The 20,912-nt window shown below is 38.3% G+C and overlaps 1 protein-coding gene across 2 annotated transcripts in view; it reads right to left on the reverse strand.

Moving 5' to 3' along the window:
• Ano3 (anoctamin 3) overlaps nt 1–20,912 on the reverse strand; it is a 376,269-nt gene that overhangs the window by 235,556 nt on the left and 119,801 nt on the right. For both annotated transcript variants that reach the window (XM_087651939.1, NM_001430402.1), the window contains 2 exon segments: nt 11,257–11,451; nt 10,206–10,277 (listed from right to left, as the gene is read on the reverse strand). In XM_087651939.1, coding sequence (XP_087508065.1) covers nt 10,206–10,277; nt 11,257–11,451 — 267 coding nt within the window.

Consider the following 20,912-nt stretch of genomic DNA (forward strand, 5'->3'; position numbering starts at 1 on the left):
TCCTAACTTGAAACTTTTCTATTTATGGGTAGTTATACTTCGTCTAAAATTACCAGGATATCTGATAATGTATACCACTTAATTATAGTGAGTTAAAGTTATTTTTATAATTAATATATTTTCTAGTTTACATCTTATGCAATATACATTCTCTTGCTTGACTTTCCCAGAATATCTTAATTCTAACCTGCTTGATGTCCATATTATTGGACAAGATTAAATAATGTCTCCATTTCACAACTTAGAAAGTTGAAGCACAGATGTTGTGGACCCAGGAACTGGTATATGAAACTGCACCTTTTCATTGATAACATATTCCTTCTTTATAAATATCCACATGAAACATTTCTGGGGGAAAATGTCTATTGATGGTCCCAATAAAGGTTTTTAGAGATTTAACACTGTTGCAATAAAGTTCCTGGAATTAATGTATTATTTATTTCTGTACTTTTTTATTTGTCTATAATCATACCTTATTTCTGTATTTCTGTTGTGAGAGAGTTCCATTCAGGCTGTTGATGGTACTCAGAGAACCCTGCTCTGCCTGTTGCTAATGTAACATTCATTCCCCCAGTCATTATTGATCTATCTGTCCCTACGGAAATATCTTATTTTTATGTGTAATATCAATAAGAGATTTCAATTTAAATTGTTATCAATTTGTAAAGTGGATATAAATGGAGTCCTACCTAATGTTTTATAATTGTGGACAGACACATGTTCCTAAATATTTGTGTATCAGTTAAGTGTTAAAATTGATTAATTTAAGAAGAGCAATTCTACAATTGAAGCATGATGACTTTTAGATCTCGAAATAAGTTTCTGTAAATGAAAAAGATTGTCATAGTCAGGGCACAAATTAACAAAACATGGGTTCCTAATCACTTAGTGCTCATTTATTCTGCTGTGCCAAGTGGCATCTTGGAGAGCAAAGTAACGGTATGCACTCTGAAGGTGTGTGGATTTGTCAGTACACTCTGACGTATATCTATTCCTCACTTCTGTAACTAATCCTAAAATACTTCTGAACATAAAATATGTACCATATGCTTTTCTTGATTATAGGGCTACAAATGCCAATATGATTAACAAAGTCACTGCATTTTGATCCCAGGTGAGGATCCCTAAATAAACCATATCATGTTGAGCAGCAGTACTAATTATGAAGGAAAGCAAATCCCTTTTGGGACAGGAGAGGGAGCTGGGCTGGGTCCCGTTTAATGTAAGGTCCTGAAAGGAGAGCAAACTTGTGATGCGAGAAAAGCACATGGGTAATTTGACTGCATCACTGTGACTGAGAGTGCATTAGGAACTGGCCTGCAGAGTACAGACCCAGATTTCACAGGGCTGCCAAAGCCCAAAGAAAGTTTATATTTTAAATGGAACGGGAAACCCTGGAGAGACGGAAGCAGAGAAATAATGAGATTTCATTTTTCCTTCATTATAGCAGTGTGGAAAACAGACTATAAAGATGCAAGAGTCTGATCACAGAGTCCAACTAGACATTTATTGCACTAGTCTAGGTAGGAAATCACGGACTGGACTGTGTGAAGAGTGAATGCGATAATCTGCAGTCGCACTCTGAGTATATTTTGAAAGTCCAACCAAGTCATCAGGGAAATGCAAATCAAAACAACACTGAGATTCCACCTCACACCAGTCAGAATGGCTAAGATAAAAAGCTCAGATGTCTGGAGGTTCCTCAGAAAATAGGACATTGAACTACCCGAGGACCAGCTATACCTCTCTTGGGCATATACCCAAGAGATGCCCCAACATATAACAAAGACACGTGCTCCACTATGTTCATAGCAGCCTTATTTATAATAGCCAGAGCTGGAAAGAACCCAGATGCCCTTCAACAGAGGAATGGATACAGAAAATGTGGTACATCTACACAATGGAATATTACTCACCTATCAAAAACAATGACTTTAAGAAATTCATAGGCAAATGGATGAAACTTGAAAATATCATCCTGAGTGAGGTAACCCAATCACAGACAAACACACATGGTATGCACTTATTGATAAGTGGATATTAGCCCAAATGCTTGAATTACCCTAGATGCACAGAACTCATGAAACTAAAGAAGGATGACCAAAATGTGAATGCTTCACTCATTCTTTAAAAGGGGAACAAGAATACCCTTGGGAGGGAATAGGGAGGCAAAGTGTAGAACAGAGGCTAAAGGAACACCCATTCAGAGCCTGCCCCACATGTGGCCCATACATATACAGCCACCAAACTAGATAAGATGGATGAAGCAAAGAAGTTCAGGCCGACAGGAACTGGATGTAGACCTCTCCTGAGAGACACAGTCAGAATACAGCAAATACATAGGCGAATGCCATCATTAAACCACTGAACGGAGAACGGGACCCCCATTGAAGGAATCTTAGAAAGGACTGAAAGAGCTTGAAGGGGCTTGAGACCCATATGAACAATGCCAACCAACTAGAGCTTCCAGGGACTAAGCCACTACCCAAAGACTATACATGGACTGACCCTGCGCTCCAACCTCATACGTAGCAATGAATAACCTAGTAAGAGCACCAGTGGCAGGGGAAGCCCTTAGTTCTGCCAAGACTGAACTCCCAGTGAACGTGATTGTTTGGGGGGAGGGCGGTAATGGGGGGAGGATGGGGAGAGGAACAGCCATAGAGAAGGGGAGGGAGAGGGGTTAGGGGGATTTTGGCCTGGAAACCGGGAAAGGAAAAAAAATAAAAGCTCAGATGACAACCTCCGTTGGAGGAATTAGAGAAAGGATTGAAAGAGCTGAAGAGGCTTATAACCCCATAAGAACATCCAGCACAGCTCGGGGGACTAAACCACTACCCAACGACTATGCATGGACAGACCCAGGGATCCAACTGCACATGTAGCAGAGGAAGGCCTTGTTGGGTACCAATGGAAGGAGAAGCCCTTGGTCCTGCCAAGGTTGGACTCCCAGTGCAAGGGAATGCCGGGGGGCGGGGGAGAAGGGGAGGGAACACCCCTATAGAAGAAGGGGAGGGGGATGGGATGGGGGCTTATGTCCGGGAAACCGGGAAAGGGAATAATATTTGAAATGTAAAAAAAAAAATCCAATAATAAAAAACTTAAAGAAAGAGAGAGAGAGAGAGAGAGAGAGAGGGAGAGAGAGAGAGAGAGAGAGAGAGAGAGAGAGAGAGAGAGAGAGAGAGAGAGTCGAACCAAGAATATCGATTAATTGGACAAGTTTGACAACAACCTAAAATCTAAAATTCAATGGGACCCATGGCCTCAGGCTCTGGCCTCTATGCATTCTCGCCATGATGGAGTAAACCATTGAAAAATGAGCCTAAATGACCCTCCTTCTTCGAGTTACTTTTATCAGGATGCTTATCACAGCACCTGGAGAAGTAACTAACATATCATAGTCTTTCTTTAGAGCTCTTACTTTGAACATGAGGAAATACCAGTCTTCAGTGGAACACTGAGAACATGTAGTCAGTGATAGAATGACATTAATAATTTCATGATGAAAAAGGGAAGCCATAAACTAGATGCACTTGCCTGAGTCTCAGAGCTTGGGAATTCATGGTCAGATGCAGTGATGTTCTGCACTCTTTAAAGGCAAATACAGCAGATAAGCCTGCGTGATATTTAAAGATAACGTGCTAGCATGTTCTCATTTATTTAGTTATACTCTTGATGCTTCTTCCTTCAATTTATTTGATCTCTTTTCAAAGACAATGAAAACAACACATTGAAGAAATGTGGGTGACTCACTTTGTAGTTATTTGACAGTTTATTTTACACTTTTTATATTATATTCACCCTCCTAATTCCCCTCAGTTCCATGACCACTGCCATAGTCACTTAATTTTGTGTATTATTTTCCCCTGTCAAGACCACTTTTCACTGCCCAAACATCCTTAGATGTATAGCCTTCTAGAAAGTAGTAGAATTTCTGGTAGTTGCATTCTAGAGAAAACTGTCTTTTCTTCTTCCAGTAGAATGTGCAATATCTCAATGGCCAGCGGTTGAATTTCATGGCCAACCTCAATCTCCATGCTAGAATTTGGTTTGGGACTGCATTGGCTTTTCCGCATGCCGAAATAACTACTGAGTTTATATCAGCAACTTCCCTACTGTGTCCTGGAGACATTGTTTTCTTATAGTAATCCACCTCCTTATACCTTTATACTCTGTCTTCCATCCTTCTATCATGATCTTTGATTCATTGGAAGAAGGGATGTAGTAATATTTTCAGTAGTGAATGAGAACTCTAAAGTTTTTCATTCTCTGTAATTTGGCCAGTTTTGGGCCTCTGAGATAATCACCATGTACTGTAAACAGAATCTTCTCAGAGATAAGTTATTTCATGGCCCAGCTGGGGCAACTCCTGGATATATACCCTAACGATGCTCCACCATCCAACAAGGACACTTGCTCAACTATGTTCATATAAGCTTTATTCATAGCACCAGAAACTGGAGACAACCTAGATGTTCCTCAATAGAAAAATGGATAAAGAAAATATGGTTCATTTACAAATAGAATACTACTTAGGTATTCTAAGGTACATCATGAATTTTGCAGCCAAAAGTATGGAACTAGAAAATACCATCCTGAATAAAGAAATCCAGATCCAAAAGTAAATATATGATATGTACCCACATATATGTGGATATTATGCGAAAAGTACAGAATAACCATCCTATAAACTATAGACCCAAAGAAAACAAATACAAGTAATGTCCAAAGGAGGATGGTTGAATCTTTTCTCAGGTGAAATAAAATAGATATTATAGGTGGATGGAGGGAGAGAACTGGGTGGGAGAGGAGAAGGGGAGGGGGAGCCAGGAAGGGGATTAGGTGTCTATAGGAAGAGCAGTGGAGAGAGAACGGACATTTGGGGTGGGCGCATCTCTAGGATGTTCCAGAAATCTGGGATTGGGAAAGGTCTCAAGGCCACACTAGGTGAGAATCCTAACAGTGGTGAATAGAGATCTTGAAGTGGTCAGCTCCTGTAGCCAGGCAGGACTCCCAGTGGAGGGATAAGGACAACAAATCCCCCTCCCCAAACTCTTTGACCCAAAATATGTCCTGCCTATTAGAGGCACATGACAAAAATATAGCAGAGACTGAGGAAATGGACAACCAGTGAGTGACCTAAGTTGAGACCCATCTCATGGGCAAGAACCAATCTTTGACACTACTAATGATACTCTGTTATGCTTGCAAACAGGAACCTAGCAAAATGATCCTATGAAAGGCTTCATCCAACAGTCAGTAGAAAGAGATGCAGAGACCCATAGCCAAACATTAGATAGAGCTCAGGTACTCTTCTGGAAGAGTTTGGGAAATAATTGAGGGAACTGAAGAGAATAGGGAATCTACAGGAAGACCAAGAGAGTCAACTAATGTAGATTTTTAGGGACTTCTAGAGACTGAACTGCCAACCAAAAAGCAAGTAATAGTGGGCTAGACCTAGGCCCTGGACACCTATTTAGCAGAAATGTAGCTTAGTTTTCACATGGATTCCCCCAGTAATTGGGACAATAGCTACCCTGAATTTGTTGCCTGCCTGTGGATGTCATTCCCCTAACTGGTCTACCATGTCTGGCCTCAGTAGGTTACCAGGATGCACCAAGTCCTACAGTGACTTGATGAATTGGGAGTGGAGTTGAGGTAGGGTGGTGTGTGTGTGTGTGTGTGTGTGTGTGTGTGTGTGTGTGAGTGTGTGTGTGTGTGTGAATTAAATTAATTAATTAAAAATGAAACATTAAAGTCCCAAATAATTTAAAGTACCTCTGTGTAACTTTAACCAACCAAGTAAAAGATCTGTACAATAAGAACTTCAAGCCTCTGAAGAAAGAAATTGAAGAAGAAGTCAGAAGATGGAAAGATCTCCCATGCTCATGGATTGGCAATATAGTAAAAATGGCCATTTTAACAAAAAGTGATCTATAGATTTAATGCAATCCCCATCAAAATACCAATCCAATTCTTCAGAGAGTTAGACAGAACAATTTGCAAATTCATCTGGAATAACAAAAAACCCAAATTCATCTGGAATAACAAAAAACCCAGGATAGCTAAAACTATCCTCCACAATAAAAGGACTTCAGGGGGAATCACTATCCCTGAACTCAAGCAGTATTACAGAGTAATAGTGATAAAAATTGCATGGTATTGGTACAGAGACAGAAAGATAGACCAATGTAATAGAACTGAAGACTCAAAAATGAACCCACACACCTATGGTCACTTGATTTTTGAAAAAGGAGCCAAAACTATCTAATGGAAAAAAGATAGCATTTTCAGCAGATGGTGCTGGTTCAACTGGAGGTCAACATGTAGAAGAATGCAGATCGATCCATGCTTATCACCCTGTACAAAGCTTAAGTCCAATGGATCAAGGACCTCCACATCAAACCAGATACACTCAAACTAATAGAAGAAAAACTGGGGAAGCATCTCAAACACATGGGCACTGGTAAAAATTTCCTGAACAAAACACCAATGGCTTATGCTCTAAGATCAAGAATCGACAGATGGGATCTCATAAAACTGCAAAGCTTCTGTAAGGCAAAGGACACTGTGGTTAGGACAAAACGGCAACCAACAGATTGGGAAAAGATCTTTACCAATCCTACAACAGATAGAGGCCTTATATCCAAAATATACAAAGAACTCAAGAAGTTAGACTGCAGGGAGACAAATAACCCTATTAAAAATGGGGTTCAGAGCTAAACAAAGAATTCACAGCTGAGGAATGTCGAATGGCTGAGAAACACCTAAAGAAATGTTCAACATCTTTAGTCATAAGGGAAATGCAAATCAAAACAACCTTGAGATTTCACCTCACACCAGTGAGAATGGCTAAGATAAAAAACTCAGGTGACAGCAAATGCTGGTGGGGATGTGGAGAAAGAGGAACACTCCTCCACTGTGGGTGGTATTGCAGACTGGTACAACCATTCTGGAAATCAGTCTGGAGGTTCCTCAGAAAATTGGACATTGAACTACCTGAGGACCCAGTTATACCTCTCTTCGGCATATACCAACATATAAAAAAGACACGTGCTCCACTGTGTTCATAGCAGCCTTATTTATAATAGCCAGAAGCTGGAAAGAATCCAGATGCCCTTCAACAGAGGAATGGATACAGAAAATGTGGTACATCTACACAATGGAATATTACTCAGCTATCAAAAACAATGACTTTAAGAAATTCATAGGCAAATGGATGGAACTGGAAAATATCATCCTGAGTGAGGTAACCCAATCACAGAAAAACACACATTGTATGCACTCATTGATAAGTGTATATTAGCCCAAATGCTTGAATTACCCTAGATGCACAGAACTCATGAAACTCAAGACGAATGATCAAAATGTAAATGCTTCACTCCTTCTTTAAAAGGGGAACAAGAATGCCCTTGGCAGGGAATAGAGAGGCAAAGATTAAAACAGAGACAGAAGGAACACCCATTCAGAACCTGCCTCACATATGGCCCATATATATACAGGCACCCAATTAGACAAGATGGATGAAGCAAAGAAGTGCAGGCAGACAGGAGCCGGATGTAGTAGACCTCTCCTGAGAGACACAGCCAGAATACAGCAAATACAGAGGCGAATGCCAGCAGCAAACCACTGAACTGAGAACAGGACCCCCGTTGAAGGAATCAGAGAAAGAACTGGAAGAGCTTGAAGGGGCTTGAGACCCCATATGAACAACAATGCCAAGCAACCAGAGCTTCCAAGGACTAAGCCACTACCCAAAGACTATACATGGACTGACCCTGGACTCTGACCTCATAGGTAGCAATGAATAGCCTAGTAAGATCACCAGTGGAAGGGGAAGCCCTTGGTCCTGCTAAGACTGAACCACCAGTGAACGTGATTGTTGGGGGGAGGGCGGTAATGGGGGGGGATGGGGAGGGGAACACCCATAAAGAAGGGGAGGGGGAGGGGTTAGGGGGATGTCGGCCCGGAAACCAGGAAAGGGAATAACACTCGAAATGTAAATAAGAAATACTCAAGTTAATAAAAATGAAATATTAAAAAAATCTGTTGACTAGGGACTACAAACACATGAATTATGTGGATGTTTAGAGTTTTATAGTCACACAGGTATTGGTAAATTTGTTGCAGTATGTTTGATCACATTGTGAACCTTGAGATTCTATACTTTACCAAAAAGCCCTGTTTCTACTTGTAATATAGCTCAGACCTTAGCACACACCTTTAATTCCTCTGGTGAGAATAAAGACATGCCCTTAGTACACATCTTTATTTCAAAACAACGATGGTAAAGTTAGTTTATAGAAGGAAGCACCCATGTTTAAAAGTGGTGTCTAATTGACTGGCAAATCAGAGAAAGATTTGGAGACTATGATATGCCCAATTCTCATGAGAAGAGAATGGATAGGGAAGCTACTTCAGAGAGAGGAGCACCGTAAAAAGAGAGCAAAAGGAAAAGGCAGTTTTGTCAGGGGAGTTGTACAGAGACAGACTGCAGAAAGAGAATAAGCTGAACACAGAACAGGAGACAGAACAAGCCAGAGAATGAGAACGAGCCAGAAGATTAGAACAGATTGCCCAAGTTAGTGTGAGGCCGAGCAGAGCAAGTCGGAAGAGGCAGAGAGAGAATCCAGATTGAATGAGGAGCTTTGAGAGAGAACAGTAGAGTTGACCAGGCAGCCAGAGTTCAGAAAGAGCTAGAAAGGGTGATTTTATTCAGCAGTAAGTCTCAGAGGCTAAAAATATTCTAGGCCTAGATAAGACTGTATGGAGGCTAGAAGCTTCCAGGACTAAGCCTAAATTAGCAGACTGAGGCAGTAAGCCTCCTACCGACAATTTAACTGGGAGAATAAAAGTTACTTTTACAAAAGTTTCACTGTAATGGAGTTTTCTTTTAAGCATGATTTCTTTCTTTACCTCCTCTGTTTGTTTACAGGAACTTCATTATTTCCTTAACATGAATTGCTAATGAAAGACTGACCAATTATAAGGTAGCAAGTGTAAGGTTGGACGAGTTGATTGATGCCATTAAACAGCAGATAGGTTGAGACGTGCGGCAATGATGAAACGTGGATTCTTCCCATATACTGGATTTAGAAAAATTGCTTTATTTTTGAAATAAAAAGTCTTCTAAAATAAGATCAGTGTATTTAGATGAAAGCATTTAGTGTCTAAAGAAACTGTTAAAATATTAACTGGTACTAATTTTGTGAAAAATCCATGGAAACTTCACTATCTGCGTGGATGTGTAGAACAAAGAAAACCAAGTATTTTCATGTTTTTGGTTCTCACAAAACAAGTGACTGAAGAGCATGCTGCAGAATGAGGTGTGATAGCAAAGATCTTTCTTTAGTTCTGATGAAATGTGCCTTTTGATGTTACATGTGAAACGAACCAGATAACATTTTAATTAGAAAATTAATAAACCAGCTTTTATCTATTCCCCACAGATCGAAGGGTAGTATAAAAACACAAATTATAATTTTCATAATGTTGGCACAAATAACACAGTTCAAGGTTTTGGGAATGCTGAAATGCCTTGACAATGTCATAGAAAATAGAACAAGATAAAAATTTTAGATTAGACATTCTTTATCTTGAACACACTTATGTTTATTCAGGAACTAACAAGCAATATGAAGGTTCATGTCACCCTATGTTACCATGATCAGAGAATTTCAGCCCCCCCCAGGAATTTTCAATTTGTTCATATTTAAACTTGAAGGCAATTAAAACATACCAACACTGTTTTCATGAAGAAAACTCATGATCAGTTGCTGTTAGTAATAAATAGATTCACTTTGCACTTTATAGGAACATACACAAAAGTGATGCTATCCACTATTGGAGGACCAAGACAGAACTTCAACTTTTACTCATGAGAAATATTGGGTGACAGAGATTGGTGCACCTCATCATATCAGTGTAAATGCACTTACTTGTTTAGGATGGAAAGAAATTTCTAAGAAAAGAAAAAACTCACTGACACTTTGTTATAGAACTATTCGTTACAGTTTCTTTATATTATTTGATTTTTAAATTGAATAATAAATCAGTAATTATGAACCTCAGATTTTTATATTCACTGTTTAAATTTTAAAGACCAAATATGACCATTTTTATGAAAAAAAGTGTTTCAGGTTTGAAGAATAGACTTTATTCTTGGAGAAAGGGAAAAGAGGAGAAAATACTAGAAATAAACTTACCCAAGCAAAACTCACTGAGGTCAGCAAAGGAACACTTAAGGGTAGAGTCTTTTCTACTCTCCTCAGAAGTAACTGGGGGGATAAAAGAGACACTTTGTAATTTGGAGAAATAAATGCATAGCTAGAATGTGATTGTGATGTCTAAATGATACTTGGGATGAAAGGTTTTAATGTAATGTATTAAAAATTTAAAATATTTAAGTAACAGTTAAAATTTAACTTTCAACAAACCACCATCTTTGTTACATTTACCTTGTTCATTATCTTTAACAATTACCACTTTGTTGCACATCACTTTAAGTTGAATAAAAAAGATAGCATTGCTGTATTACTGAACATAAAATTCTAGTATTTTCAAGGTACACAAGAGAAGAAATTAAAGAGACTCATAAAGAAATATATTTTCATTAGACAAACACTCTTAGTGATATTCCCTAAAACTAGTAATGATATTCTGCTGTACTTGAAGACAGGAGCCTAGCATAACTGGAATCAGAGTGGCTTTACTCAGCAACTGATGAAAAGTGATGCAGAGACTCAAACAGTAAGCAGAGCTTGGGGAGTCTTGTGGAAGACGGGGAGGAAGGATTGAAGGAACCAGCGGAGTCAAGGGTATCACAAGAAAACCTACAGAATCAACAACACTGGGCCATAGCGGCTCAAAGAGACTGAAGTGCCAACCAGAAAGCAAGCATTCAATGGACCCTCTGCACATATCTAAGACTTCATGTGGGATTCCTAAAGTGGGAGCAAGGACTCTCTCAGACTACATTGCCTGCCCTTTCCTCTAACTGAGCTGCCTTGGCTAGCCTCAATAGATGAAGACGAACCTAGTCTTGCTGCAGCTTGACATGCCAAGGCTGGTTGGTATCTGACCTCCCCTTTTGTGAGGAGCAAGGGTTGAGGCGTAAGTGGGGAGGGTGTGAGCAGAGAGGCAGGGAGATGGAGGAAAGGAGGGAGAGAAGCTGTCATCAGGATGTGAAGTAAATAAATAACTTAATTAAAAAGTGACTTACTCTTTTAAATTTAACAAAAAGTAACTGTAACTTACCATGTTCAGGTTTATCAGCAGAAAGAAATGTCACAGAGGTTGGAGCCTGAGATTCACTCTCAGTTGACTGAAACAGCGAGGCAGATTGACTCAAGCTTTTTGAGTGAGCATAGCTCTGAGCCAGACAGGGCAGAGATCTCCGAGATGGTTTTAAAGAAGCTTCAGTTGTTATCTCACTTTTGCTTATATTCATACCTGTAAATCCAAAATACTGAGTATTAGCAATGCATCAGAGGCCAATGAATACATTTTATACTGGTTGTTCCTTAAAGTAAAATATCTAGACGTTAAATATAAATTGGCTTCTTTTCCCCCAAAGGAGGAGTCGTATGGATATGGCATCTAGTTGAACTTTCGTCATTTCAAGAGTTCTAAAACAAAAGAACCTGGACAAATAGTTGTGGAATTAGGATGGTAATTATTAGAACTCTCAGTGTGTAAACTTAACTGCTTAGGTTTGCAAGTAGAAAAACAAACAAACAAACAAAACGAAAAACAATTTCATTCCAAATTAATGTATTGAAAAGATCCTGTATTTGTATTTCATCTAAAAACACATATGATGAATTAAAACATCATTTAGAAGCTGTAAAAATCTAACACAGAATAGGACAAAAGTGACCAATGAGCAAGAAAATGAGGGAGCATAGCTGTGCCTCTATAATAGTCACTCCCCTCCTGGAGAGAGCTTGATATGCTCATAAAGTCAAATTTTACCAGGACTCTTTTTTTAAAAATTTGCATTTTGGTCATACCTCACAATTCCTCCTAGATCCTCTCTACTTCCTTTCCCACACAAATTTCTCTCTCTCTCTCTCTCTCTCTCTCTCTCTCTCTCTCTCTCTCTCTCTCTCTCTCTCTCTCCTCTTCCTTCCCTCCCTCCCTCTCTGTCTCTTTCTCTTTCTCTCAAAATAAAAGACACGAATAAGCCTACAAGTTGAGATTTTACATGATTATGTTTTTAATTCTTTTTTATGCAAATGAAACATGAAACAAATAGGTGCAAGGAACAATTGTGAATTGATTGAAAGAAGTGCATCCAATCTTGTAGCTTTCTAGAAGTTTGGAATGACAATGAGATAAACCTTTATTCTCACAATGAATACTCTGAGCCACTATTAAAAACATTTCATGCTCCCTCTAACTAAGAACCTAATGATGCTTTAAATATTAAAATCAAAAAATAACAGAGAAAATTTTCTTCAAATAATTTTGGTATCAAAGAGTCTTGTCTTATACATTATTTTGCTTAAGAACCTCCAATATAGAAACTAAAGATTTGCCACTTGTCTTTTGTGCTGTGTTGAGAACTTTATATTAGAAATAACAGAAAATATATGTAAAATCTAAATGTCCTTTGGGATAAAATAAGGGAGATGCACAGATGGACGTTCAGGATAGCTGAGAGTCAGAATTTTGGGCTAAAAGCTAAGTGCTCTTAGAATCTCTCTAGTCTCGGGTCTCCTGACAAGCAGCCTTGACAAAGTCTGTGTAATGATTCTTTTTTTTTTATTAACTTGAGTATTTCTTTTTTTTGCATTTTTTTATTAACTTGAGTATTTCTTATATACATGATTCTTTTTGCACCATAGCCCAACAACTTTCACATAGCTTTACAATAGAGTAACTCCTGCATTTCCCTTTTTCATAATATTTAAATACAAGGGGAAGGGTCACCTGCTTTTTGAATGGGCATTGAACACGGACTCTATGAGCATTCATATACTAATATATGAGAATAAATTATGATTGCCAATACAATGAGTGGTTTACATTATTTGGCTTGTTATTGTATTCAGTCATTCGTTCAGCAGATGCCATTTAGGCACTTGCTCTCCACAGTACTCTTTTAACATTGAGTATATAATGGGGGAGGGAGGTAGAAGTCAACATAGACGTCACCTGTTTATATGGCATATATTCCTGTAAAGTCAGACATATGTCAATCAGACATGTACATACATATGTACTGTTTGTGATTCTATGAGCAGGGAAGCAGTGATGTATAATGGAAAATAAAATATGGTTTCAGATTTCATTGATAGATCCACATTTTTCTTTTTCTGCATCTTCAATATAATGCTTTACCATTTCCTAAACTACTGGATGTTCCCACAGCTATTACAGAGAAGCCAATATGAGTTAGTCACCATAGGGTGACAAATAGAGACTAAACAGCATGCATGCGCAGATGCAGAACTTCAAAGAAACCTCCCACCTAACTTTTACCAACAGAAAGCAACCCGAGCACTTTTTCCATCAGAGCATAAAATTTAAGATCCTTCAACCCTTTATTACCTCCAACCCTACTTGTAAACAATCATTTGATTATAATACCTTACCATGTACATCAAAAGCTCTGTCGATATTTAATTCAAGATAGAATAACAATGGAACGGTTTGAATCTACAGAATGCCTTAGTGTCCTTGATTTTCTACACTCAAGTCATTTTTAATAAATGCTTGTCACGCCAGCCCAGAGTGTGCTGTTGTGAAAGAGATGGCCCTGCCCCATCTATGCTAGGCAGTGGCATGGTGAGGAATAACCATGCCTTCCCCTGCCCCCATTGCTCCCCCAGTGCACACACACACACACACACACACACACACACACACACACACACACCTTGACTCTTGTCACCTATTGGAGACAGCAGATTTGACCCAGAAGTTAAAAGAGCTGAAGAGCTGCTGTCCATGCTGCAGCACTCTGGAGAGCAGGCCCTACAACTTGTCTGCTACGTAGTGGTGTGGACAAAGGAGAGATGCCCTCCCTACACAACCACCTTTACTTCTTGCCACATATGGCAGAATAGAGAGATGGCCCCAAGGTAATGAGAGTTGGAGAGGTGATCCACTCCCTTGCCTGTTTCAGCACTTGGAAAGCCAGGCTCTGTTAATTCCCTGAGCAGCACAGTAGAGCTGGCACTGCTGGTGTGGGTGCACTTGAGCTGGCCCCAAGGTCATGAGCATGGGAGAACTAGCTCTGCCAGTTGCTGATTGTGGCATTGGAGGAGCCAGCCCCGATAGTCAATGCTGAAGAGCTTGCCCTGATGGTGGTGTGTCTGTGGGGAGAGGGGATGGGAGCATGCAAGAGAGCTGGCAGGCTGACCAGTTCAGATATCACTAAGCCCAAGATACAGGGATTTAAGTTGCCCCACTTCAACATCTATTCCATCTATAAACTGCTGGCGCACATTAAGGGGCTGGATCTGTGGATCTAAAGCTGCAGAATCTCCATGATGTGGAGCAACAATAGGATATCTGAGAGGAGTCCTTGTGAGAAACCCAAATTGATAGTGTAGCAGAAGCCATAGACCTCCAGCTAGATCAATAACTCATTGCAATGAACATTTGCAAGCAAAGATAAGCAGGAAAAAGGGTATACTGTGGAGTATACTGTGACACACTACAAAAATTTTGGGGGGAGAGAGATAGGTTGTAAGGGCAGAGTGTAGGTGCAAAACTACAAGGAATTGAATGGGATTGGGGTTCATCATATGAAATTCACAAAGAATAAAAAGTTAAATAAAAAACTACTTTGCTCTTAGCCAGCACTTTTTCTCCTTCTGTTGGTCTGCTTCGTATAATTTCAATGAGAGAGTTTTTGTTTCCTCTACAGCTAAATTGCATATAACTTGTTTTATATTGTTTCCTTTGCCACAGAGCTCATTCCACTACAAGTCAGACATCCTAATAGACTAATGTTTCTTGTTATACATTCTCTTAGCAGCATATACCTTTCTCTGATACACCTTATGCCATCTGCATTTTTTGTGAGTTTATTATTTAGCATATTCTTTTCAAGCGTGGAACACATTGTTGAGGATAGGATCCATGTTTGTCTTGTTATCAAACTCACACAGTTTGAGTCCCTGGCACTCCACACATAACATCCAAATGAGTATTAAGTCATACAGGAGTAGACGAGACAGAGAAAGCTTCACCAACCCAGAAAGACTAAAACCTCAAACGAACATGAATCATTCACTCTGCACTACTTTGAAACTGAAATGCACTATAATCTGTCTTCTACAATTGTGCCTTAGTTTAAAAGCTATTTTAGATTAAATATTAATTTCACATTTTAAATAAGACATTATTATTATGGGAACATTGAACAAGGGAGTAATTTTAATTGCATAGGTTATTCACAAAGAACCAGCACATAGGTTTGTTGATTTTTTGTATTGTTTTCTTTTTTTTTCTATTTCATCAATTTCTGTATTATTTTTTGCTGTATCCTGAATTTGTATAATAACTCCCTCTCCCCCATGACCATTACTTTCCTGCTATTGATGGATTTATCTAAGACATTACCACAGAGATCCCCATTGTTAGTAAATGTTGGGATTCTAAGGCTCAATTTTATTTCACAGAAAATAAACAAAACACAGACAACAGAGAGAAATCAATAGCACAGATATTTTTCCCCATCAAGTTTCAATTTAGTCAAATTCTTAAGTAGATTAGATGTAGTTCATAGTGAGCTTCCTATTTCTTTGAAAGATATCGTAATGTGTTCCCCTTCATTTGCCCCTTATTTTCACTATCTTGAAATTTTTTTCTATTATCTTCCAAATGGGCCCTTACAGATGAGAAAGGATTATTCTCTCAAGGAACAATGTGTATGGTGTGTCCTGGGTGTCAATAATGTCTGTAGGTTTTAGCTACTCAAGTAATAGATTGTTTTTCTCTGATCACCTGAGTGCTCTCAAGGTGGAATCAAGTCATTAAATACCTTATAGACTCTACATGGACTGACCCTGGACTCTGACCTCATAGGTAGCAATGAATATCCTAGTAAGAGCACCAATGGAAGGGGAAGCCCTGGGTCCTGCTAAGACTGAACCCCCAGTGAACGTGATTGTTGGGGGGAGGGCGGTAATGGGGGGAGGATGGGGAGGGGAACACCTGTAAAGAAGGGGAGGGGGAGGGGCTAGGGGGATGTTGGCTGTGAAACCGGGAAAGGGAATAACACTCGAAATGTATATAAGAAATACTCAAGTTAATAAAAACAAACAAACAAACAAAAAAACAAAAAACTCAAACAACAATATTTAACTCATAAAATTATAAGATGGAAAAGTAAGGAACTAAATAAATGTGAAGTATTAGGAAAATGCCTGGTACATAGCATGTCTCTTGTCAATATTTCATCACTGAGCCAAAGATACTATGTGTTAAGATAGTGCATGGTGATTATAAAAAAGACTGCTATGAACACAATGGAGCATGCATCCTTGTTATATGTTGGAGCGTCTTTTGGGTATATGCCCAGGAGTGGTATAGCTGGGTCCTCAGGTAGTGCTATATCCAATTTTCTGAGGGACTGCTGTGTAGAAGCAGGAGGAGGGGGATAGGATAGGGGATTTGCAGAGGGGAATCTGGGAAAGGGAATAACATTTGAAATATAATAAATAAAATATCCAATAAGGAAAATATATTGCATGGTCTGCAGAGTAAGGACAGGAAAGCTTCTGGAATGTTTACATAAAAAACCCCAACAGTTCAGTTTCTTAAAATAATCATATCTTTTTAACACAGGAACACATAACAATGAGATTATAATCTGAATTACATTCATATTCTTATTACTTGATGCTGTAAAGTAGTTAGCATATGTTGTATAGACATTTAGTTTTATATATAATGATGTATTGCCCATATTTGATATATAATTGATGTTAAACAACTTTATACTTTTAGCATTGTCATGTTTTTAATGATACATATTATTTATCGGATGTGATAATTCTAACTTTGGATATTGATATATAAAAAGTCAATTTCTAAGGGATACCATTATCACAGAAATATATTTCTTGCTATGGACAAAAATTTAAATGCCTTACATTGTTGAGAGTATAGCATTATAGCGCAGTGTTTGGTTAGTATGAGCGATGCCCTAAGCTAGTCTTCAAAGACAAAGAGACAAAAATACACACATGAATACACACAGAGACACACACACACAGACACATAGACACATAGAGACACATAAACACACAGAGATATACATAGACACACACACCACACAGACACACATTAAAAAAATTATCTTTGGAAAATAGTATGTAGTATATATGTATTAAGAAGACATGCAGCAGGCAGCATATATTAAGAACATGGAGATAACAGCAAAAATTTAAAATACCATTTTAAATCAGAAACTTAACATATAAGGACAGTTAGCTGAAAGGTATTTGCATAGCGCCTAGGCTCTCCTTTCTAAGCAGGTATCACAGTCTTGAGACTACTTGCAGAGTATTAAATGCCTACTTGCCTTTAGTATTAAATGTCTCTATACTCTTAGACTGAGCAATCGACTCTGGTGATGATATTTGTGTAGAAACTTTAGAAGCTGGAGGAAGTAGGATACTTGGCGAGAGCCCTGATGTTATGTCTCAGCTGCAGTTCTTTTCTAATCTGTTTCCTGTTCTTCTAAGATCAGGAGTTCTGTTTGTGTATCATTAGCCACAATAAAGCCATGTGCCACTGAGCCATACACTCACAATGGATTGTATCTTTTCAAACTATAATAAAAAATTATTGTTTCCTCTGTTGTTTCTTGTCAGGTATTTCATCATAACAACAAAAAAGTTACCAATGCAGATGACTACAGGTTGAAATCACCAATCACTAATGACAATGATATGTGTTAGATTGGGGAAAAATCAGCCACAAACATGCTTACACAGTTATGACTCTGCCACTAATCAGACAGGAGACTATGAAGGCTTGACAGACATTCATTGGTGGTGAATAACAAGTACCAAGCATGCACGCGTACACACACACACACACACACACACACACACACACACACACACACACGCACGCACTCATGCACGCATGCACACACACACACAATCCAACAGAACCCCAATTTTTTGCCTGTTTTAATTCCATTCTAATAGATTATCCCATCCCATCCCATCCCATCTCATCCCGTCCCCTCCCCTCCCCTCCCCTCCCCTCCCATCCCATCCCATCCCACCCTATTCTCTCCTCTCTCTCTTCCCTCTCCATCAAGACTAACACAGATTCAATAGCTATCAATAGTTATTTTAGTAGGAAGATCTTTAAAATGGTAAAGAGTGTTCACAAGATGCACCCAAGTATAAATTTAAAACTGAAACTAAGTGTTAAGCTTACAAATTCAAGACTCCCAACACTCGCAGTAAAAGATTTATTTAAAGCAAGCTATCTCAAAGCTAAACCACCAGTTAATCAGTGATTTTTACACTGCATATTTTCACTAGTGTTTATTAATCTATTAAGCACTAGCAGCATGCTTGGCCATGCATCAAGATAATTCACATTTTCAAAACAAATTCACATTTTTAACTATCATAGCTCAGATCAAGTTTTTTTTTCCCAATCATGGATCTTTCTTTTGTATAGAGATCAGAGAAATAAAGCTACTTATGAAGTGAGGTTGGATTAGTGCCTCTTTTCTGAGTAAGTTTTTTGTCATTTAAAATGTAAATTTTACAACTTTAATTTTTCAAAGCTTCTATATGTCATAAGACATTTTCAGTAGCTGTTTATATATGAATAACACAATAAAATAGTTGAAAGATTTCCTAAAGAAATGCTTAAGGGATAGTCCCCAGTGTTCAAAAAGAAGTAGCAGTTCATGAAATTATTGAATAAGAAATGAAATTTGAAAATTGGTAAATTCTCTAAAAATTGGAGTCTAAAAGCAATAGCAAATGCTATCTCACACTTCATGGGCAATTTCCAAATATAGAAAAGTATTCTGATTGAGGGCAATAAGTGAGGATAAAGGTTCATTCTGAATAGCCGGGATATGCTTTACACATAATAGGGCTGACTTAAGAATAAAGAATACTACATCCTTTTTTAAAAAAAAATATGCCATCTAACTCTTTCTTGTTTGAAAATTATAGAAATATCAACCAAAGACAGTCTGGTTGTTACTGGCATCACAAATAATATTGAGCATGTAGTAAAATCCTCCTTCAAATTATCTCTACTCTAGCTCCTGAAACCAAAATTTTCCACTAGGAAATGTCACACGTGCTGTCTTCTGGGAGGAAAAATGGCTATATTTTAAATAGATTACCATGTAATGGTCAATTGAAGAAATTTCAGAAAATACCACATCATTATACCGCTAAGTTTGCCTAAAATGTTGACTTTTTGGTCTGTTCCTAGGTTGTGATGCAAGACAACTTCTGAATGCTTCACCAGAAAAGACAAGGTACCTTTAGGATTTTGCTTTCAAACTGACTCTGCATAAGGTTAGCTTAAAAAAAGACATTTTAGAAATAATCATTCAGTATAAATTTCTCATTCACAGTACTTGTTTATCATGTCTTCAAAAATAGTAATTTTTTTTTGCTAGCACCACTATGGTTTCTCATAGAAATGAAAAGTATTTGCATCTCCTAGCTTCTGAACATTTTTGCCTAGTCAGGCTAATAAAATCTTTGAATATTGTGGAGACATCACTACAAAAACTATGTCTTTATCTATCTTATCCCGGTCCATTCTTTTATTTTCATCTACGTTGGCATAGGAGTTCTGCATTCTTTATGGAAATGGATACTAATAAGAACACATCTTGGGTTCAGATTAGGATACAACAGTAAAATCCCATCGTGCTTCTGGCAAACTGCAAAGTTACAAAGTTTGTGCTCCTGCCAAGAGGACTGTGGCAGCACAGGCTGTTTCATTCCAAAGACTTTAGGAAAAGCATTTGCATTCTGTTTGAGCTACTCGGACCCAAAAAGGGAACCCATACTATACATTGCTGAAGATGTCAGGATTTCTCAAGAGATCCATGATATCCTACATGTCTAATATGGCACTTTGAAAGTAAAAACCTGAGCCAATCACATCCATGCACGCATGCTATTGATGAAAGCAATAATTTAAGAGGGAGCAATTTCGTTGGTAGAATCTGAACCCAAACACACTGTGGCTAGTGTAAGCAGTGCCGTATCAGGGCACAACCTGTTCTGTATTTTAGCCTCCCTTGAACATTTGTAGCCACAGAACTACCCACTTCTTGCCACCTGCTGCTGTTGTTCTTATGTTCTTATGTGGGCTTTGCCGTGCTGCGCCAAAAGCTGGAAATTTATACATCTGCTTCGGAGCACAGCTTGATATTTCATAAGCGGAAACTAATTTTAAGTGCTCATACATGGGTAAACTTATTCCACTAATGCTAAAAGAAAATGTCTCAATTATTCTCCAGTCATTCCAAAATAGCAAAATCTCAGTTACTGCTGCACACTATTTTAAAAACCCAATCAGTTTTTAAAGATGAGGGATATGTAACAGAGACAAATAGTATTCATCATCATCACTCAATCATTCTCTTACAGTACTAACAGAGAACATATTACCCAAGTCCTTTCAATCAGGGTTATGTTAGAGATTTTTTTTGCTGAGTATATTCTAGTTTCATTAATATCATCTATGATTCATGGGATAACTTACTTTGTTTTTTATTTTCTTTAAATTATTTTTGATTTACATAAAATGAAACTCACTCTCTGCTATATAGGCAAGTGAGTTATTCCCTTGCTGTGTACAATCTTCCTGGGGAGCATGAGTAAATGTCTATGCATCCTAGATAAGACACCAAGGCTAGAACCAACTCATGATCCCACCCAAGTATA

Source organism: Rattus norvegicus, chromosome 3, assembly GCF_021556685.1.
Source record: "Rattus norvegicus strain SHRSP/BbbUtx chromosome 3, alternate assembly SHRSP_T2T, whole genome shotgun sequence".
In the NCBI taxonomy this organism is placed as follows: Eukaryota; Metazoa; Chordata; class Mammalia; order Rodentia; family Muridae; genus Rattus; species Rattus norvegicus.